General features: G+C 38.9%; 1 protein-coding gene across 3 annotated transcripts in view; it reads left to right on the top strand.

The window, feature by feature from the left end:
* The window catches only part of LOC148359376 (teneurin-3), a 398,357-nt gene that overhangs the window by 181,735 nt on the left and 193,063 nt on the right, over positions 1-23,559 (top strand). For all 3 annotated transcript variants that reach the window (XM_088344602.1, XM_088344601.1, XM_088344600.1), the window contains exon 4: positions 20,670-20,901. In XM_088344602.1, the coding sequence (XP_088200728.1) occupies positions 20,670-20,901 (232 nt within the window). The remainder of the gene's footprint in view (positions 1-20,669; positions 20,902-23,559) is intronic.

Raw genomic sequence — 23,559 nt, 5'->3', positions numbered from 1 at the left:
ATTTAAAATCAGAAAACTTAAAGAAAAAAACAAAACAAACTTGACATGCAAGTGGAAGACACATATAAATGACAACCTAAGTGAAAGACAACAACCTGACCCAGTGTGCTGTCTGAGCAATGAATATAAAGTATTTGGATTATTAGAGTGCGTGTAGTTTGGGCTCAGGTATATTACTCCACACCCTATGGGGGTAAGTGGTGTGTCAGATCCTAGCATTAGATTTAATTTTGATCATATATTTAACATGAATACCCTTACATTTTCTCTTAAAAATACACAAGCATGCATTATACTATATTCTAGATACAACATGCACTACACATCAATCATTATGATGGTAAATTAGTATGGATTAGTCTGATCGACACACGCACACACACTCAAACACACACACACACACACACATATATATATATATATATATATATATATATATATATATATATATATATATATATATATATATATATATATATATATATATATATATATATATATATATATATATATATTCGGTGATCGAACAAATCGGTCTTCGAACAGGGTTCTGGAGCGGATTATGGTCGAGAACCGAGGTTTCACTGTAATATATATATATATATATCCAGACCTTCACTAGAATTCTGGTTTTTGGGGTACCCAAAGCACAATCATGTTTACTCCCTCTAGGTGTGCCCTATGTTATGTTAAATAAAAATACATTTCTTGACTTACAAATGTTTAAAGGTGGGTGCAACGTTTGAGGTATCCTTAAAAAGCTAACCGTTTTTCTTTTTTTTTTTTTTTAACTACAAGGAAGCGCTAAACAAAACACAATGTCCCTTTAATGATGTATATTAATTGTGTTTTTGACAACCAACATTTTGTCGACAAATCAGCACAGTTGAGAATAATTAAGCTAATCATAGCATTACTTCAGTAAACCATGAAATGCTAGCCTATGCCAATCCATATATCAATGCCAGCGGCCACATTGGCAGAAATAAACACTAAAAAAGACCGGCAGAGCCATGCGCTATCATGAGTAAACAAAAGGGAAGGGCAGAGGTGACCAGAACTGCCCCAAAAAAAGAAGTGGTTTGGTGGGATGATTGATCGTATCATGTACTACCAATAGAGTCTGCAGTTTTCTTTAATTGAAATTAATAAAAAATAATTAAAATAAAAAATAAAAAAGGCGCCACCAGCCAAGGCTTCCAATACAACAGTCCAGAGAATTGTAACCATTAGTCGGTAGCCGTTCACTTGAACCTATACTTGTACTACAAGACCCCGACATGAAGGTTTCTTGTAAAGCAAGGCATAAAATGCCCTCGAGCTGTATAAACTTACTCACCATCATCTAACAGCTTCGATTTTTCTAAAAAAAAAATGTATGTGTGTGTTGTAATTTTTGGACACGGCTTTGCATCAGTGTACTTAAGACGACAAGCTGATTGGCACAATAAAAACTCCACAACAAGCACCTCCAAGCCTCCATTCTAGCTTTCATCTGTTTGTTACCCATAGAGACCAACTGCAAGAAAGCAGAAGTGTGCATAGGGGATGCTTCCTTGACAACAACACCACGCTGCTAAAAATCAATGTCGGCCGAGCAAATCTCACCGCCGCCTCACGCACTCACTAACATGTTAAGGTGTTTTTCTTTAGGGACCGGCTTGTGGGGTGGTCTATTGTGCTGTAAACAAACCTGTATGAACCACACTGATTTTAATTCAAACATACCACATCAAAGCCCAGGTTCAAATTCAATCCGTAACGTAGCAGTGTGAGTAAAACAACAATAGGTGAAACATCCATTTATCCATTTCTGCACCACTAATCCTGAGTCGCAGGGGGTGCTGGAGCCGATCCCAGCTATCTTTGGGCAGTGGGCAGGGGACACCATGAACTAGTTGCCAGCCAGTCGCAGGGCACACAGAGACATACAACTCACTCGCTTATTCACACCTAGGGACAATTTGAACCAGCCATTAACCTGACAATTGGGAGGAAACTGGAGTGCCTTAAGGAAACCCACATAAGCACGGGGAGAACCTTCAAACTCCACATAGGAAGGCTTGTAGTTTATTTGATCCCAGGACCACTGAACTGTTCCACGGACCCGGTAACCACTCAGCCGCCGCGCCACCCTTGGTAAAACATAATGAAACATATTTTTCTCTATGTGCAACATGGTACATGTCCGTGGCCCGGTGGTTGTCAATCACTCTCTGGAAGAAGTGTTGTCGGTTTTATTCCAAGCAGATGTTTGAGCATCAATTTCGCCCTGTCCATGAATCACTTGCGTGCAGACCAAGGCATCGTGGAATGAAACCAGGCTCTCCACATGAAAGCAACTTTATCTTTCTGGAGGCCATCGGTTGCGGCAATAACTCGAGCGGTTTGTTTGTGTATCTTTACGTCTGCATTGGCCACTCAAGCAGTGACCCCGAGCAAGCGCCGTGGGCCGCATCGTGTCCATGATTGCACGTACGCTACGCCCTCCAAGGACTCAGTGCCGGCTCTTCCCCTACGCCAGTCGTGCAGCGAGGCTTTGGTGTGTGTTTTTGTATGGCAATATTGCCTTCATTGTGTGATATTCACACACACACACACACACACACACACACACACACACACACACACACACACACACACACACACACACACAGCGAGCGCAGCGGTTTAAGAGTAAACCAACGATTGGCGCTATTATTATTTTTCGCTGGCTTCCCTCTACTCAGCTGCCAAGTGTATTGCAACTGTCGGCTATCAATTTATAGCTCTGACCCCACAGGAAAAAGCTTTGGATAGCAGAGGGTTTTCCACGCTGCCTGCTGTGTCCACTTCTTCTTCCAACTCTGAATACTTTAGTTTTTTTTTTTTTTTTTTTAACTTGGGTGGGGGGAGAAATACAATGGCAAGGAAACGGGAGTTTTAGAAGTCACTCAGCAAAAATATCATGCAGGCATTGACAGGGGGGGAAGAGGGGGCTTGCAATATAAAGGCACCAAAATGCACGTTTTTTCATTGCCGTTCATCAGCTTGAATAACAACACATTAATAATTAATGATTGTGATGCATTCACTATACTGCAGCACAATAAATAGTTTATTTATCTGCTGTAATACACTCAGCAAGTGTGTTAAAATGGTTAATTGCCTTATTGTTCTGAATATTTTTTATATTAAACCACATTGCATTATTGGTTACTGACTGCAATGAACTTAGCTGAATGTTTATTAGTGTTGGAAAATGTAAAAGCATAAGATTATATGCTGTACAAAGAAGTGTATATTGAATAATTTAATATTTTTTGAACACGTCTATGCACAAATGCTATAAAGTAAATCAGTGAATCCCTAAATGCCTCAAATATGCTGTGTAAAAATGACTGTTCATTTGTTTAACATTTTAAATAAATAATTTACTACCTTTTAATGACTGCAAAATCAAGTGTTATGTTTTATATTTTGTGATTTACTTAATTTTGTTTTAAAACTACACTGCATTGTTTTTTTATCAACATATAGGGCCAATGTGGAACATTTGACCACTAGATGTCACTGTATTATGTCATTCCACTGAAAACAAGTGCTAAAAAGCACAAGGAGGAATGTACACTACAAAGTCTTAAAGTGACCAAACTGCATTATTGTTCTTTTCTCCCCCTAGCCTTTTGCAAGGTTTTCTTGTTTTCTGGTACACCTAGAAACATGGCAGCCAATTATACCAGCTCCCTTTGGGTGGGACTCGTTTTAGATAAAATAGTTTAAACAAATTGGACTTAGGAGTATTTAGAAAAAAAAAACATGCATTTTGATTAAAATTGCCTGTATTGTAATTGATCAACGTTGTGAAACATTGCAATTAGACATGGCACTCCAGGGTAATGCATGGAAAATGTACTTTAAAGAGAATAAGATAAAAGACTATCAGGATGAATAGGCATACAAATAAAACCATGTCAACATAGTGCTTTTTTTCCCTTCAGTTTCATTCAACAACAACAAACAACAAGAGAAATAAACCCAAAATTGTCGCAAGATAAGTTTTCACAGTTGTGTTTATCCATTTAGGGTTGTGATGTTCCTAGGGAAGAAACTGTCTCTGAGCCAGTTTGTCCTAGTTTCGAGGAAATTATAGCACCTACCAGCAGGCATCAGGTCAAAGGGGTGGTGGCAGGAATGGTAATTGTCTTTTATAATGTTAAGGGCTCAGCTACAGTATCGCAGGCCGCCAATGTCTTTTAGATTGGACAGAGAGCAGCCGATGCTCTTTGGGTCGTGTCGATTACCTTCTGTATGTTTTTTCTGTCCGTTGCTGTGCTCTCAGCATACCACAGAATGTTCAATAGTTGTTTACTAATCAATGGTAAAAGCTACAAACATCGTTTTTTTTTTTTTCGAAGGAAAGATTAGGATTGAAGCTTTATTTTGAAATCGCAATATCGCTACAGAACTAAATTTTCTATAGGCCTTTAAAAATGAGTAAGAATGGCAAAAGTTGGCTTACACTGGCTCTTCCCATTTGAAACATCTTTCATTGAATACGTTTGTAGCCATTTATGTTGCGTAAAAACAACAATTTATTTGTTAAAAGTATTAAATGAAAAAGAGTTTACCACTTTTTTTAAAGAAAGACTTAAATTGTTTTAGGTATAATGTGATGTTTTAAAAAACAACCACAGTGCATTGTTTAATAGACCTAAATTAATCAATTTTCCTGAACCGTAGTCATTTGCTACTTGAATGTTTTAGACACTGTTAATCTACACCAATCTTATTTGCATATGTTTCGTGATCATATAAATGTATAAATTAACATTATCATTCTTTTTGAATTTTTCTTTACTGATAATTGAATTGATAGTGAATTATTGACACTTCTTGAAGTTTAAAAGAACATTTTTTGAAAACATGCAATTTGCAGGGTAATGTTTACTGAAAGCATCATTATTATTTCAAAGTTTAAAGGTCTCTATAAAGTTGTAGTATTCTTTTTTGCATCCTCGTTTTGAGCTGCGGGTAATCTTGTTGGCTCACTTTATCCGATGCAAACTGAACTGTCTCTGTGTTTTTAGTGTGTACTTAATTTAATGAGATCACATTTCAGATGTTTGATCCGCCGGCTGTGGTTATCTAGTGAGTGGCTCTTCTCAAGGCCCGTAGAGCTCAAGCAAACCCACTTGCCCGTTCTGATCATTCATTTCTTGCCAAAACTTTGACTTTGAAGACAAACAACTACTCATCTACACCTTTTTTCCTCTGTTTTTAATCATTAGTCATTTTAGTGCTGTTGAGATGTAATGACCATGCAGCAATGGCAGGTTATTGTTTTTATAAGTACTTTAAACTAACGTGATTGCCAACATTTACTCTGTTATTTATGATGTCATTGACTTTTATTTCACGGTTGCTTGGGAGGACAACCATCAACTCATAAAATCATTACAGGTACTTACTGTATTAAGGTCTACTGTTGGTATCTTGGAAATGATTGAGTCTACTTATTGCTTGTTTTGCCCTGTATTTTATTCTTTCTTTAAAACAAACAATAATGAGTCATTTTATGATTCCAAACAGGGTAAACCAGGAAAAAAAAATAATGTAAGAAAAGAAAGAAAAAACGAACAGACTCTCAGCATCATAACTGCTTGTTTTATGGACCCACAGATAATATTTTGTACTTCATTGAGCCTTAGCAATCTAAGGCAATCAGAGCTGATTTGAATGTTTTCCACTTTCCGTAATTCCTCCCAAAAATGCAACAATGTTCATCCTCACAAACTAGCATAGTAACAAAAGGAAAAGTCAGCCCAAGGGTGATTCTCACAGAAACAAATGCCGTAGGAGCCCTCATCATAAATATTAAATAAATGGGTCTCAAATAATGAAGAATAACAATCAGGGGGTTTGCCAATTTGTCTTGATAGTTTTATTCTAGCTTTTTTGGCGTCTGACTTCTAGTTTCTTCATGATTGTTATACACTCACTCCCAAGTTTCAACGATTTGGCCGAACAACACGGCTAGCGAACGACGTCCTGAATAACCAGACTACTCTGCTTTTGACTGCGGTTTATTAAGGTGGCCTCGACCATTACCCTTACACGGTCATTGTAAAACTGCACCAAGAATACATAAAAAGTGCCGTTAGCTTGCTTCCTACGAAGAAACATTTTGTGCTAAGCTAACACAGGCTAATACCTAGTCACACAAAAGTACATAAATGTTTACAAAATACTACTATAAATAAAAACAGGATATCCAAAAAGCCATCTCATTCTGTTTCTTACTTACAGACAATAACTGTCCAAAGTAAAAACAAATTAGGGAATTTTCACAGAGTTTAACACCGTGCTTCTGTAGTGCTTCACCACAGTCTCAGTGTTTCTAATGTTTGCACTTTCTCTTCCAAAACAATTGACATGTTGAACTGTAAATGAGGCTAAAGACCACTCTATATTTTTTACGACAGGGCAGAAGAACGATACATACCAAATTCAAATATTTATTTGTAAACGGGTTGTCTCTAAAGTACTAAAGAATTCTGTAGCAAAAATGTCAGCGCCGCCAATTCTAAAAATGTAGGTCATGTTTTGTGTTTTTTGCTTCAGTCTTGTTTTGGTTGTTTTCATGCTGTCTTGTCTTTTGTATTGCTTGTTAAGCTTTTCCTTTCCACCTGTCCTCATCAACCTCGTCCCAAATGTCCGTCTGCCACTCATGCCTTCTCCAGCTGTACTTTGTCTTCCAAGCACTTTGTTAGTGTTATGTTCTTTTTTTTGTCGTTTTCAGTTAGTTGTGTTTCACAATTCTGTTGTTATGGTTAGTTGTGGCATACTCATTCATGTTAAGTCTATGATATTTGCTTCCTACTTTCAGTCTACGATTTGTTTTCTTTGCAATTTATTGATCCTTTATGTAGTCTTTTTTGTCCCTGCTTTTTCTTTCTTGACATACACTACAGTTCCAAAGGTTGGGGTCGCTTAAAATTGTAAATTTTTTAAAGGAAAAGTCTGCATTCTTTCAGTGATGATAACATGAAACTACTCCCAAAATTCACCCCATACGATATTTAGGTGGTAAATGACTATCTTAACTGCAAATATCTGATTTTAGTCCGATATCTACATAGGTTAAAGGCAAGATCCGTCCCAAGAAATTCAGCCTGACCCTACGCGAGCCTGACCGATTACCTTGATTTGAGCGACTGGGCCCGAAGTGAACCCAAAGCTGAACTTTGGGCGCGCTATGGCAGTACGCACCACCTTAAAGTGTAGCGTGAAGGCAGCTTAAAGGTAAAAGTAAAAGTGGGCCGAACAGCATTCATGCTGTGCAGATCCTCCACAAAGAAGAAAAAAAAACTGCGGGATCGTGACCAAGATCTTATCTCTAACATTTGTTTGTAGAAGCCCATTTCCAAACCGGCACCCCAGTGTTCTAATAGTAGATTGCGTTTGCTAATTGTGTTAGAAGGCTAATGGATGATGAGGAAACCCTTCTCTAATGCTGTTAGCACAGCTATGAAGAGTTTAGCTGTGCTAACAGTATCTGTCCATCAACATAGATAGAAAAAAAGATAAATTCCATGTGAAACTCGACAGTCTATTCTCGTTCTAAGAAATTAGGGCTATCCCAAGCGAGAAATTGCCAAGAAGCTGAAGATCTCCTACAATGGTGTGCACCACTTCCTTAAAAAATCAGCTCAAACAGGCTCTAGCAAGAATCGAAAGAGTAATGGCAAGATAGCAAGTACATTTGATAAATAAATGCCCCAAGTAGCAGCTTGCTTTAATAGAACCCGCAAAACACCAGTGTCAACATCTACAGTAACGTGGCGAAGAAAAAGGCATATCTGAAACTTGCCATCAAAAGGAAAGTATAAAAATGGGCAAAAGAACACATACGTTGGACAACTGATGTGATAAACGAAAGCGTGACTTTTCCATAGAAAATTGACAGGGTGACCCCAAACCTCTGAACAGTCACCACTTTGTCTATTTTCCAATAAGCTAGGACTGATGATGTATTTCGTACAATCTTAAGAATGACATAGGGTGACAAAGGGTGTGGGTTCACTATATGGGTTGTATAACAAAAGCGTTATTTGACCGAAGAGATGCTGCACACCGATATCCAGTTTCAGTATCAGCTCCATGATACAGCTCTTTTATGATAATCAGAGTGTCAGAGTATCGGTCCAATCTAGACTTATTTATTACTACTGAATCAAGATGATTTATGGCTTCTCTAAATCATCACACAGACATATCCTAAGGAAAAGTGTAATCAGATCGATATTGGAAAAAGCATCAGACCAAAAATAACTTTGAACTGTAACGAGTTACCTGTCCGGCTCAGACAAAACAAAAAGTAGCACCAAAGGATAAATATTAACTAAGCTTTTTTTGTCAGCAACAGAAATGGTAGACAAGTGCGTTCGCAGTGATGGTGGCGGCAAACTGTCAGAAGGGAGACTCTAAGCTGTCATCATCTGTGAGATCATGTGCCATCTGCAGTCGCACGGCGGTTTTCGCATTCAGAACTTGTATTTACCAGGCGTGCATTTGCAATGAATGTCTGGAATTCAAATGTCTGATGATGAATAGCTCAGAGAGTTTTTTCTATGGTGCAAGTGTTATGTAATCTTTGAAATTTTGGTTCACGCTGCCCCGCCCACTGCTATGCTGAGACGCGGCTTAAAAAAGCATTGAGGAGGAGTATGATTTAAAATACCCTATTTATTTCCCCTGGGCATTTTGCAGTGAAAATGGTCTACCTCGGACAAAAATAGGTTGACCCACGAGCCTCACCTTCCCCACTGTTTCATTTATATTGCCATGTTAGAATGGAAACGTCCAAATGTGATTGAATTTGGTCTATACGGAATCCCTACATTCAAATACCAGTTTACCTATGAACATATTGCATCTACCTACAGGGTTTGTACGGGTGATTAAATTCCTTGATATTGCTGGAAATGTAGTGCTGAATTTAGGGTGAGGTGTTTGTAAATGCTTGCTTTAGTTTCCTTGTTTTACAACATGTCTACTTAAAAACGACACAGACCGCTCTCTAGTGGCTTCACTTTGCCATTGCACTTCTTCTTCCCTCGTGGTTAACGACATCTGATTTACTCGGTACGGCATTTTCCTACAAAGCTTCATCGCCCACTATGGGTCACACCGAAGTGCATGCTACACCTAAACAGGGTAATATGAAATACGTATATGCAGGCATTATGTATCAATTATAAACATTTGTTATGGGCCATGCAAAAAATAAGGTAGAATTTCCCAGTGGTAAATTGTTACCCAAAGAACGCCCTGCAATTACCGTCATTTTACCCCATACGTATATGGGGAGATATTTCGCTCAAAAATATTTACACACCTATAGTTCAGATCCACAAATATACTCGAAATAGACTTAAAATCTAAAAATCATATGTCTTGAACAATGTACATGCAGGAATAAAAATGGCATAGGTAAATCACTGATATCATTGTGGATCTGCAAAATACATGATTCACAATGGATTTCTTCTTTTAATGGTACCGGAGGAATAAACATTTGTGTTGAAGGTCCTTAAAAAGTGCTTGAATTTGATTATGAAAAAGGTGTACGAACCCGGTACCAACATTTTAGTCAGCTATGTGGAAACAATCTCCCTAGTTTTCCTGTCCAAAATGAGTGAACTAAATAGAACCAACTGGCCTTCTTAATTGCCAGAAGATCCACAAACTGACCTGAATACCGAGATAGAACAGTGGCTAAACCACAGGGGTCACTGCTTATGAGGAAATAAGATGTGAAGCTTTATTGATTGAACACACTGCAGATAAGGAACCTACCTTCCCCAAAAGTGTTTAATCCTGGAAGTCATCCATTATTCACTACATTTAAACCAAATTCTAAAAGGGCTTTTTATCATGCGCTTTCAGGCATCCCGAGCGAGTTTTCTTTCAGGGATCATGTTGAGCGCATACAAAGATTAAATAGTAGCGGGAATTGTATGCACACACCATTTTGTGTTTGCCGAAGGCCGAGCCAGTCACAGCAAATGGCCTTTCAGTTCCATTAGAGGCGGCATCAGTCTCTTAATGGAGAGCAAAATGGCACTGGACCTTTTTCGGTACTTGCACAATGAGCATAAAGTCTTTCACGACGAGCGTTCGGCTTAATGGCTGCAAAGCGACTTTTGTGCCGGAACATTATACCCTGTTATATGCAAGGACTCTCAATGCTTGAATTAATGCTCATTTAAAAATGAATGTCACTGGAACCCAATAGGCCCGGCTGTCAAAAAGTGGCACCATTGTTGCAAAATGTGAATGACACAATGACGGAGGGGTTGTCTGAGACAGTTCTGATGCTCCATTCACTTACCACTCTCGGGGAATCTTGATCTGAGTATTCGTCGGAGGTTCTTTCTTTGCTGTAGTGAAGCTGATGACTGATCGCAACAAAGGTGGGACAATTTTTGTCACATCAAAAATGAAAAAAAAAGATTGATGTGCAAGGTTATATTAGGGTGAATAAGTTTGCGAGCCAACACATTAATCTACACAAAGTTTTACCTCCTGTTGGAATATTGAAATGTGAACATTGAAATGTGGCACGGCTTGTCTTGATTGTATGGTATATGTCTATGGTTTGCATTTATTTAGCGCTTTTCAAGTTAATGAAGACCTCCTGAAGTGCTTTACAATATGCTTCACAGTTACACACAGATAGCAGTTTCTAGCATGCAAGGCAACTAACTACCTACTTATCGGGGGTATTAGGGGTCCCATTTTATCTACCATCTGGCCAAACTATTAGCTGATTGGCCAAAATCATAACTTTCTACCTGACTGCCACTGTACAGTATGCACTGTGTGGTAAACGGTCATTTTTTTAAATGTACAATGTTTCTGTATGGCATCCGTGATAATTATTATGACTAACCTACTTACTACCAATTTAGCCAACCAAACTATTATTATTTTGCTATTGTAAATGTAATCTGAACTATGAAACAAGTAATTGATTGACCAATATCCCGCCACTCAAGAGAACAAATAAAGTTTCTTACCAATGCTTTTAATTCACATGCAAACAGAATCAAGTAAGCTAATTAGCTGTTCATTGCAGCTCCGGCATGATGTATTCATCTGGAAGAATCTTTAGAAAAAAAGCTTCTTTCTGATCCCTACTTTTTTGATATGTGGCTTACTGGCGGCCTCTCGGGTTTGATGCTATTTCAGAGCTTATGCGATTCATCTGTCTTCCCAGCCACTGAACCTGCACTTGAAAGGGCGCATGCAAACGCTGATTGTCCAGCATTTAACTGCCAACTTATTTTTGTACTGAGTCCTAAGAAATTCCTCTTACAGCAGTATCTTGAGATACATATCTTGTGAGGTTTAGTTCCTGTGGTAGGTGTGTCTGTTGGTGAGCTTTTTTTCACCCCAAAAAATCTTGTAACCTTATATATTTTTTAACCCAACTCAGCCTACATCCTTATACAAAAATATTATTGATTCACATGGTGGGTGATATTTTTTACAATACTAGTGTTGCTATTAAAACAGTGACATTATTCGAAGCCAAAGAGCTGTGCTTTGCATTGTCTTTTTGATACATTTCCTGCCTTGCAAATGTATCTCTTTTATAGCCCTAGCTAATGACTTTGCCTCAAAACTGTTGTGGCTAAAAAAATGGCATTTGTTTCCTAAATATCTCATGTTTAAGTCATTTTCTTTTTTCCTATTGTTGTCAGTGAAGTCTTCCAGGCATATTTCCCTTGATGTTTCAATGTAATTCTCTTCATCATTGTAGTGGTTAGGCTCTTGGTGAGAAACTGTGATTCCATCATCTCCGCTCTCTTCTCTGTGCTTTAACGCAATTGCTACAAGACACTCAAAAAACAACCTTGAAAATTGGACCTTCAATTACAGCCCAAAATATTATTTGAAACTAAAATGTCGTATTGCATCTTGAAACGCCTTATCTTAGTTATGAATTGGATAAACACATGGCCCTAGTTTGAAACCCTACCCAGGTTTAAAACTTAATTTGAAACACTGACCCAAATTTAATATTTTACACTTGCTTTGAAATCTTTACATAACGCCTCAACTCATGTGGGAAACCTTAAATTTGATTAACCCTCTAAAAAACACTATTCTTTATAGGATTTAGGAATTGCAACCTTATTTGAGCGAACACATTTATAAAACCCAATACAAGGCTTTTCCCCTGTTTGGAAGACTAAATAAGGGTTGAAATTCAAATTTGATGCGCTACAATTGTAGAAATAAACCCTGAATTTAAATCCTTACAGGTTTGCAAAGCCCCATCTCTTGTTTTAGAAGCCTAAAAATAATTACAATTTTTTTCCTCCATCGCCTTAAAAACTAATTTGAAGCCTAGACCGAGGTTTTAAACCCTTATTAAAAATACGAAAAAATTATATTATTTCTGTTTAAACATTTTGTTGCGCTTTTGATATTAAGATATTTTCTACCATTTTAAGTAAGGGTGGGTGATACTGGGAATTTTGGTATTGATACGGTCCAATTACACACATACCAATCGAATACCAATACATTTTCATGGAAATTCCATGATCATTGAATTATTGAACCCCAAACTCCTTGAGTTTTCAATTACGAAACATAGCACAATGATCGATCTTCGGTACTAGAGGTGTTTTATTTTATTGCAAACTTTGAAAAAATAAAAATAAAGTATTTCCATTACAACTCTTTCAGAAAAGAAAATCCAGAGAATAAGAACAAAAAAGCAGCAATGTAACAAAAATGCAAATGCTGTTTAACAACATCAGAAAGACAACCAAAATACTTTCCAGTCAGTGGAATTCGAATTTTCTTTTATTGTCAGTGACTACAATGTACTGAATATTGTTTTCAACAAAATTTGTTGTGGTACTCCAAGATAAACAGACTTAGAAGACAAATATACTGACTGTCTCAGAAAATTAGAATATTGTGATAAAGTTCTTTATTTTCTGTAATGCAATTAAAAAAACAAAAATGTCATACATTCTGGATTCATTACACATCAACTGAACTATTTCAAGCCTTTTATTATTTGAATATTGCTAATTTTGGCTTACAGCTGAAAAAAACTCAAAAATCCTATCTCAAAATATTAGAATACTTCCTCAGACCAAGTAAAATAAATAATTTTATAACAGCAAAACTAAATCAAACATTTGAAAATGTCCATTGATGCACTCAGTACTTGGTTGGGAATCCTTTTGCACGGATTACTGCATCAATCCGGCGTGGCATGGAGGCAATCAGCCTGTGGCATTGCTGAGGTGTTATTGATGCCCAGGATGCTTCGATAGCGGCCTTCAGCTCATTTGCATTTGTAGGTCTGGTGTCTTTCATCTTCTTCTTAACTATACCCCACAAATTCTCGATGGGGTTCAGGTCAGGGGAATTAGCAGGCCAATCAAGGACAGTGATGCCATGGACAGTGCACCAGTTACTGGTGGTTTTGGCACTGTGGGCAGGTGCCAGATCATGCTGGAAAATGAAATACTCATCTCCATAGAGCTTTTCAGCAGATGGAAGCATCTAGTGCTCTAAAATCTCTTGGTACACAGTTGCATTTACTCTGGACTTGATGAAACACAGTGGACCAACACCAGCAGCTGACATGGCTCCCCAAACCATTGCTGACTGTGGGAACTTCACACTGGATTTCAAGCAACTTGGATTTTGCTCTTCTCCAGCCTTTCTCCAGACTCTGGCGCCTTGACTTCCAAATGAAATGCAAAACTTGCTTTCGTCTGAAAAGAGGACTTTGGACCACTCTGCAACTGTCCAGTGCTTCTTCTCCATAGCCCAAGTCAGACGCTTCTTCCGTTGTCTTGAGTTCAGAAGTGGCTTGACCATGGGAATAGGGCTATTGTAGCCCATTTCCCGGACACGTCTGTGAACTGTGGCTTTTGATACCTGGACTCCAGCTTCAGCCCACTGTCTTTGAAGCTCCCTCAAATTCTGGAAGCGGCTCTTCTTCACAATTTTGTTAAGGCTGCGGTCATCTCTCTTGGTTGTGCAGCGTTTCCGGCCACATTTTTCCCTTCCAACAGACTTTTTGTGGATATGCTTTGAAACTGCACTCTGTGAACAGCCTGCTCTTTGAGAAATTTCTTTTTGTGTCTTACCCTCCTGATGGAGGGTATCAATGATGGTCCTCTGGACAGCAGTCAGATCAGCAGTGATTTAGTTTACTGAACCAAGCTGAGTGTTTTTAAGGCTCAGGAAACCCTCGCAAGGTGTTTCGAGTTAATTAGATGATTCAGGTGATTAGTTGAATAGCCTACTTGTATACTTTTTCATGATATTCTAATATTTTGAGATAGGATTTTTGAGTTTTCTTAAGCTGTAAGCCAAATTCAGCAATATTAAAATAATAAAAGGCTTGAAATAGTTCAGTTGATGTGTAATGAATCCAGAATGTATGACATTTTTGTTTTTTTAATTGCATTACAGAAAATAAAGAACTTTATCACAATATTCTAATTTTCTGAGACAGTCCAGTATAAGACAAAAAGAATGTCATGACAACTAAGTTAAAATATTTACAAGGTGGTTCTTGGAGACCAGCTTTGTTTGTATTTGTATCATACACTCTGTGAAGAGAATTGGCATTTTGAGAAATTGGTGGAAGATCGGAGTGACCATAGTACCGATCCGATCTAAGTACTGGCTTAGTATCAATATCGATATTTGGATCCATCTGCCCACCAGTTTTATTTGAATATATATTTTTTTATTTGTGTTTGTCCTTGCAGCTCTGAACAATGCAATTAAACCCTTTACAAAATGTAGAGTAGGGATTTCCAACAGTATTTACATGTTTAGTAAAATAAGATCAAAACTAATTGAAATTAACTGGAAATTGTCTATTCGATGTGATTGGATATTTCTCCTAACTAAACACATTTATTCAAAGACTGATTAAAACACTATATATTTTTGGGAGAATTTCTAAATGAGTAACGGAACCCAAATAAAAAAAAATCCATTTATTGAAAATCTATTTTCTAACGTATCTCCTGATGTTTAAATTTATTTCATGGCCGTTGAAATCAATTTCAGATAGTTTATCAATTGGTTCCATTCATATCTACCTAAAAATCTCAACCCAATTCTCTTTTAACGTAGCACTTGGGCTCTGGATAGGATTTCTCCCTTATGAAATGCATCCCCCAACCTTTCGTTTTGCTTTCCACTCTCTTACATCAAGTTTGTGCCTGAGTACTTACCGATGGAAAATCTGTGACTTCATATTAAGAAAAGAAGTAGAAAAAAAGATTCGCTGCAGGCCCAGAGGTGAAGCAACAGCTGACACTGATCCACATTTCTATTAGCCTGCTTAGCACTTTTCTAATAGGACTCGGTCTGGCTTGGGAAGATGAGTGGGGCGTCTCATGTTCATTATCGAGGTCTTGTGTGCTTCCTACCGGTAGGAGCAAACATACTTGAGCTTGGCTGCGTCATTCCTTTTCATAGCCAGCTTTTGGCTTTATGTAAGAGATTAGTTATCGACAACCTAGTTTGATCACAGACAGATATAGATTGCGTGACCATAACCCCACTTAAGAAAAAAATAAAATGAAATAAAAAAAAAAACATATATACACCAGCCCTGCAATTGGCTGGCAACCAGTTCAGAGTGTCCCCTGCCCACTGCCCGATGATTGCTGGGATGGGCTCCAGCACCCCTGCGACCCTATTGATGATAAGCGGTGTAGCTAATGAAATGAGATGAGATATATACACCATTCTGAGACATGAATTCATCTAAGAAACATTGTTTCAACCTTAACTCAGCAATTCAAGTGCAATTTGAAATACTAACCCGAGCAAAACAAGATTGAACAAACTGAGAAATATGATATTTTTGTCACGGTTCCCATGGTGCCCAATTGGCCCCACCCGTGTGGTGCCAGCTGTGGCTCGTTGACAGATTGGCTTTCTGTCTATTTAAGCTAAGTGCTCTCACTCTTCCTTTGTCAGTCCGCCAACTAACCTCTGCCTCGCAAGACGTGGGTTTGACTCGGTCCTGTTTCCTGTTGGTATTTTCTAACGGTATTGTTCCCGTTTATTTTATCCTGTTTAATATCGGTTTCCAGTTTTGTTCCCGTCTAGTTTGTCCTGTTTAATTTCAATATCCTGTTTTGATATCAATCCTGTCTGTCCTGTCCCGCCCTGTCTGGTATCGACCCCTTCTGTCCGATATCTGCTCGGGCGTTGGTATCAATCTCGTCGGCCTCTGGCTTCCCATTATTCCACGCCAGACTGCTGCCTAACGTGCATTACTCCCCATTTCCCGTTAAATAAAAGGGTTGTGTGAGAAACGTCACGCACTTGGGTCCTGATCCAGTTCCGGTTCATGACAATTTTTTTGCAGTTTTTTTAATCTGAGTATCTACTATTTGACTGCAGGTACAGTCTGGGGAGGCAATAACTCACCTGTCATCACAGAAATATAAAATTTTAAATATATAGAATATATTTTTTTTGTTATTGTAGAAGTAAACAGACTGACCTAAGTGCGATCGGAATTTGATACCAAATCGTGGGTGCGCTGGCTCCGGTGGGTGTCAGGGCTGAGCATGGTTAATCAGCCCTCCTAAGAAGACACAAAGACAGACATCTCCAACTTGAATACAGTATCCTAAATGCGACCAGTGATATACTCCACAAACTAAATGTCCACACAGTCTTGACAGCCACTGCTGCTAGCAACCCTATGGTCAAAACAAAACAGCTTGCCTCACCTGAGCTGCAAAAAAGCACATGATGGAAGTGGGCGGCTGTGCATGCGCTTTCACTTGGTCTTGCCGGGCCTTTGTAACTCACACTTTTGGTTAACCCCCATCCTGTCCCTGAAAATGTTTATTTTTCTCAGTTGTTACACATTGTATTGGTGGTTAAAAATACTCAGAAGTTTTTGGTTGGGTCTCTTATAAGCCTTTGGCTCTGACCTGTCATCTCTCTTTTCTTTTCAGGTCAATTTTGTCTCATTAAATCTTCAATTTTGAGATTCTTCTTTCAAAATCTCAGAATTTTCACATTAAATTATGAATATTATCAATACATAGTTTAGAATGTTTTACTGTCCTGAGCATCAGCAGATATAATTTGAGGCATGTGATTATCTACTTTCGTGGCAAAGGGCAAGAGTGACACCAAGTATTTAGATTTAGTGCTCAATTCAGCTCCAACCAATATAATTAGAAATAGAATTTGCAAGCTAACAGTAAGTCAAGCCATCCAGAACATTTTTTTTTGTCTCGTTGCGCGGAATTTTATCATAATGGAGGATTACTTTTCTATTGATGCTTGTATTTACAAGGGGGCAGCGCATAAACTTTGTTTATTATTTAAGGTGAGACAATATTTTTTTTTTCTTATATGCTACAGTTTATATAGTGTTTTCTTGCTCGGCTAAACATATGATGAATAAGATGTAGGTTCATTTATTTGTAAATCTGACTGCCTTAAGGCCCGGTCACACAGCCTTTCACGGGCGTATCGAGGCTGAATCACGGGCAGAAATATCTGCCCGTGAAGCAGACGCTGTTGGACGCTTTGAGATCACGATACAGACGAGATACAGCAGTGCTTTACGCGCGGTAAGAAATCCACACGCGGTTGGCCGCGCGAAAAAGTTTTGCGCTGCTCAAAACTTTAGACCACAGGTAACCTGGGCGGCACACGTGGTACACACGAGGTAAAGACGCGGTACAAACGTGCTAGGACGTGCTACGGCCGCGGCCAAGACGTGGTTACACGCGGGTAGGACGCGAAATTTTAGCGGGTAATCGCGGGTGGAGCACGGTCATAGCACGTTTGTTCTGCGCCTGTATCGCGGTGTATTCACGTGCATTAGCGTGTGTGCCGCGTGTAAGCACGGTCAAACGCGATGCAGCCGCGGTTACCCGCGATAAGGACGTGGAACAGTCGCCGGCATCTGTTCCGCGGGCATACCACGGGTAAACAGCGGGTTTAGCCAATTTTGCACATTTTCCACCGCGTCTACTTCACAGGCAGAAACTTCTGGCCGTGATTCAGCTGCGATACGCCCGTGAAAGGCTGTGACCAAGGTGTGACCATGCCTTTACCAGACAGGAACCTCACTGCACGGCACCAGTGCTATGCTATGAAATACTATATATTTTGACCCCAAAGCAGAAGAAATTTGAACATTTGAACATTTAGTTTCCACACATTTACTTTTTTTTGCAAATGACGCCTTTGCAGGGACAAACATGGCACATCCATTAAAGACCCTTCCATTAAGATAACTGGAAACGCCATATCTCTGAGTTTCTACTGAAAAGCTCTTAATGGCTATCTTGGAACATGAACGTTTACCAGCACTACAATAACTGACTATAACAAAAAATCAATACCGCAAGTAAACTTTGCAAAATCAAGGCTAATAAACTCAAGTCAAACTCGTTTGTATTGCCCTTAATCACAAAAACTCTCAAAAGGCTGCACAGACCACCATTACAACATCTCCTAATGTAAAACCTAAACAAAGGAAAGGAAACATTTTTACACTTTATTTGTTCCTCTCTGATGAAAATGTATCTTGAATGTGTACAATACGAAAGGAATAAAACTGTGATACACAGATTATTCACCAGATGGCTGTAATCGGAATATGACCCTCTTCCTTTTTGTGGCTCATTGGAGCAAATCTGACTCGTCAGCATTGTTTGTTTTTTTTCCCATTGCTTAAATGGGCTGAGATGGATAGATCATCACTGAACGCTGTTCCGGAGGGCCAATTCCAAATCTTTGTGCGAAATTGGAAAACCTGTTCTTCCCGAGTCAGAGCTAATGCCTGGTTCTGGTCATTAGTTATCTGAGAGTCTTCCTCGGCAGTAATCAAACGTGAAGCACGGCGTTAAGCGGCCATAAAAGGACCAGATGCCTCGCTAACTGACCTTCTGTTTGAGAAGAGCCGACTCTCAGTGAAGTCCAAGTTTTTTTTGCCTTTCTTGCGTCTCATCTCACTTTAATTCCTTTCTCTTGGCTTAATTTTACTGTTCGGGATGGACATTTACAACACGTTTTGTCCATCTGTGTATGCGCTGTGCCAGTTTGATAATGTTGTTTGCTCAAGGCAGCAAAGTAAATTGATTGGTTCGGAACGTAAACATAAGATTTCAAAATCAGGATTAGGGTTTTAAAGTACGATTTTAAATCTGGATTTAGGCTTCAAACATTTTTCAACTGTTCAAGACATGATAGATGTTTGTTGTAAAATCCTTTCCTGTTCTTCTTGCAAGTTTAAAATTGATCTGTGTCTTCTCTGCTTACTTCGAGGGGTGTACTAAACTATTCACGTCTCAGTTTCAGATAATATTTCATCATTTAAAATGTGGGTTTCAAGATTAGATTGCAGAAATGCATTGAATACGGTTTACAGGTATGGTTAGGTCTTAATTAAGGTGTTGATAGACAAATACAGTTTAAAGGCAGTTTGATTTATATGTAGATCCTAAAGCCCTGCTAAGAGATTACAAGCAAGTTTATCTTTTCGTTTAATATTTCAATAAAATGTTTTGGTTTTGAATGATCGGTTTCATCCTTATTTATAGTTTCAATTAATTAATGTGAATATAAAATAGTTTTTATACAAAAATTTAAGTTTAGAAATAGATTTTCAACTAAGAGAAAAGATCACTTGTTAAACTACTTGCTTCTAAATCTAGCCATTTGATAAAAGCTTGATTGACGTCCCCTTTGAGGTTTCGAAGTATCATATGTATCTGAGTATAAAGCGCACTTGTGTATAAGACACATCCCTAACTTTTGATGAAATATTGGTTAATAATTTGGTTTCACCTTTTCTGAGCTCAAATTAAACTTTTTATGTCACAATCATTGTTTTTGAACTAACACAACGGGATTCGAACCTGGATCTTGTTGGTGAAAGTGCTGATTTTTAATTACTGAACCACGTGGGTTACAGATGAGACTGGAAAAGGGGTATGTTTTAATCTCATTTACTCACGGTACCACATTGCTGAATATATGGGGCCATGATTAAAATCATTTTTTGTCACTGAGTCTGATTTTGAAAAACACGGAGTCAATACTTTGTAAATTTTATTTTGGTATCGTGTTCGTAGTTTACTCTGTCACTAAAATATTTTCATCATGGCCACCATGTAAGGTAAAAAATGTGTCATAATTAGATTAAATAATAAGGCCTTCACCATGCCATATGTAACCCTAGTTGTATGGTTGTTATCAACTGGCCCTTTTGACTGCCGTAGTTTGTATTAGAATCCTGTTATATCAAATTTTACGCAAATTTGGTAAGATATCATTTTCGACTGATGAATCGCTGCTCCAATACGTTAATGTACTACTGTGAAACATTGTGTATAACCCGCACCCAAGTTCTTTTTTGGGAACAAATAAGCGTACATTTTACGCAATACGGTATCAGTACAAGAACTTTTTTTTTTAGGCTTTCTAGTCAGGGCTGGGGTTCAATTTTGAGGATCAGCCGAAGGTTAAAGATTTATTCTTATCAATTTTAGATTAGGGTCGTTAATTAAGGTTCATTTAGTCACATAACTGAATAGAAAATGAATGTTTTGATTGAAGTCTTACATATGTCCCTCCAGGCGACCATCTGTCCAGTCCACAGGGTCCACCCCCCCTGCCGCCGGCACCCCCGCCTCCGCCCCACAAGCAGCATCCCTCCATCACGTCCCTGAGTCGAGGCTCGCTGGCCAATCAGAGGGCCGCGAGCCCACCGCCCGCTGCCGGCCTGGCGGCTGATTTGCAGAGCACGGCGGAATGCGTCCAGCTGCAGGACAGCTGGGTGCTGGGCAGCAATGTGGCCCTGGAGAGCCGGTAAGTGGAGCGCCCTACCTCCCGGCATGCACCGTTTCCGTGCACACTCAGTTGCCGTGGTTACGTTAATATCCCACCGTGGGTTAGGATAACATGTCCTGTAGTGATAATCTGTGGAGGAGCAGCAGCGCTGTCCTATTAATTATTCTGTTAGCTTGACAATTATACTCAGCAGGACTTTGGACTAAGAAGTCTTGTTTGCATTACAAGGTTCAGAATTTCAAATGAGGTTTTCAAAGCTGGGTTGAGGGATTTAAGTTAGGGGTGAAAGCAAGACAAGATTCTTTTTTTTTTTTTTTCAAATTTGGGGTTCTAATCGCCCATAACAGCTATGGGTGGGCAATACTGGGAATGTTGGTATTGATTCAATCTAAGTTAATACATCCATCCATCCTTTATCTGCACCACTTATCCTCAGTAGGGTGGCGGGGTGCTGGAGCCCCTCCTAGTTATTTTCGCTCAGTGGGCATGGGACACCCCGAACTGGTTGCCAGCCAGTCGCAGGGCACACAGACACAGACAACTTACTCGTTCATTCACACCTTGGGACAATTAGAAGAGACCAATTAACCTGGCATGCATGTTTTTGGAATGTGGGAGGAAACCAGAGTGCCCGGAGGAAACCTACAGAGGCACGGGGAGAAATGCAAACCCCACAAGGGAAGGTTGCGGTAGCTGGACTTGAACCCTATACCTTTGCACCTTGGGGATGCGCGCTAACCACCCACCCACCATGCCAATGTGTCAATTGATACCGATCCAATACAGGTCCTGGTCACTCACCAATGTACTGGAATAATCAAACTCCTTCCCTTTGAGTTAGTTTAAAGCTACGATAAACACTGCACACATATTTTAATCCATTACAGGTAAAACATTCCATTATAACTTAATTCAAGATAATCAAACCCAGAAAAAATTAGCAATAGAACAAAAGTATGAATACTGTATGGCAATGTTAATACGACAACTGAAACACCTTCCTTTCCACAGTTTACATATTCTTATATATATATATATATATATAATATATATATATATTACAATGTCAACAAGACAATTTAAACACCTTTCCTTGCGCAATGTTTTAAAAATGAGGTCAAATGTGAAAAGTGTAAATAATACAATCAAAAAACTGTGTAACACTAGGTCTCCGACGACAACTGTTTCAGAACATAAGAAAAGACAGTAAAACTTCACCAGTAAAACAAGCAATTTATCAAAAATCTTAATATTGTATAACAATCTCAACAAGACAACTAAATTGCCTTCAATTGCACAATAATTTTTGAAAATAAAGCCCATAACGCAAAATAGTTTTTGATTGTGTCTCATACCCAGTCTTTGACTCCCCAAGGAAGAAGAATAGTATTGATCCGATCCAAGTACACCCCTGGTATCAATAATATCGATATTTGTCTCAGAATGCCCACCCCTAATACCAACCTTTTTTTTAAATATAACTAATTGTGATGATAGCTTGTGCCAGTTTCTGCTCCATTCTCCAAAATAAAATGGTGGCCATAGTTCAGCGAGCAGAGCGGGTGGTTTACTGACCCAACGCTCACTGTTCGATTCCATCTCCCTTCTGATCACATGTTTTTATGCAAAACTGCGCTGACACTTTACTTCCAGTGACCGTCAAACTGGTGTGTGAAAGGTGCAAATAGTTAGGGGTGGTTGGAGGTGCAAACTAGCAGCCACACTCCTGTGAATTTGTCCGAGGGCAGCTGTGGTTACATATGCACCTTACTGCCATGAATGTGTGAGTGAATGAATGAATAATGTATCCCCTGTGAAGTGTCTTAGTCTTTATTAAATGATAATTACTATAAATATTAATGGACAGATGCCATATTAAGGAAATATATCATTTGGGGGTGTGAACTCCAGCAAATGGCTTACTTGAGTTAAGTTTGTATGTTTTTTCTTTGCCCAAGTTTTTTTTTTTTTCTGGGTATTTCGGTGGGGAAAAATTGATAAGGTTGGTAATAGAGTTTGGACGAGTGTGTGATGGGCACAAGTTATGTGTGAATGTTGGGAAGAGGAAGGTGATGAAGTGCTCACATGATTGAGTGGGTATGGTGTTGGAAATAAGGTTGAATGGACAGGTTCTGGAAGAAGTTGAACGCTTTAGGTACTTGGGTTGTGATGTGGCTGCAGTTGGATTAGAGTGAGAGGTATTGCACAGAGTGAATCATGGAAGCAAAATTTCGGGTGCTCTGAGGAGAGTGAGGAGCAACAAGAGTATGAGAATGGATGTTAAGAGACGACTGTATGAGAGTGTGATTGTGCCGACTGTGTTGTGTGGTGCAGAAACTGAATGCAGATTTGAGAAGGATATTTAGTGTTTTTGAGATGGAGTGTTTGAGGATTATGTTAAGAGTTAAGAGTAAGATTGGATAGATTGAGAAATGAAATCATGAGTGACAGACCTGGAGTAGTAGCAGAACTGGACAAGTGTGTGGTTGAGAGAGTACTTGGTTGGTTTGGACACATGGAGAGGATGGATGTGGAGCGAATGTTGAAGAGGATCTACAGAGCAGAAGTAAATGTAAGGAGACCAAGAGGAAGGCCGCGATTGACATGGATGGGTGGTGTTATGAGTGCACTGGAGGAAAGAGGTCTAAATGTAGTGGAAGCTAGAGCTCTTCTTGG

Source organism: Urocampus carinirostris, chromosome 9, assembly GCF_059441175.1.
Source record: "Urocampus carinirostris isolate Australia breed hairy pipefish chromosome 9, RoL_Ucar_1.0, whole genome shotgun sequence".
Lineage (NCBI taxonomy): Eukaryota > Metazoa > Chordata > Actinopteri > Syngnathiformes > Syngnathidae > Urocampus > Urocampus carinirostris.
Note: the sequence above shows the minus strand (reverse complement) of the source record. Positions and strands in the feature narration are given on the sequence as shown.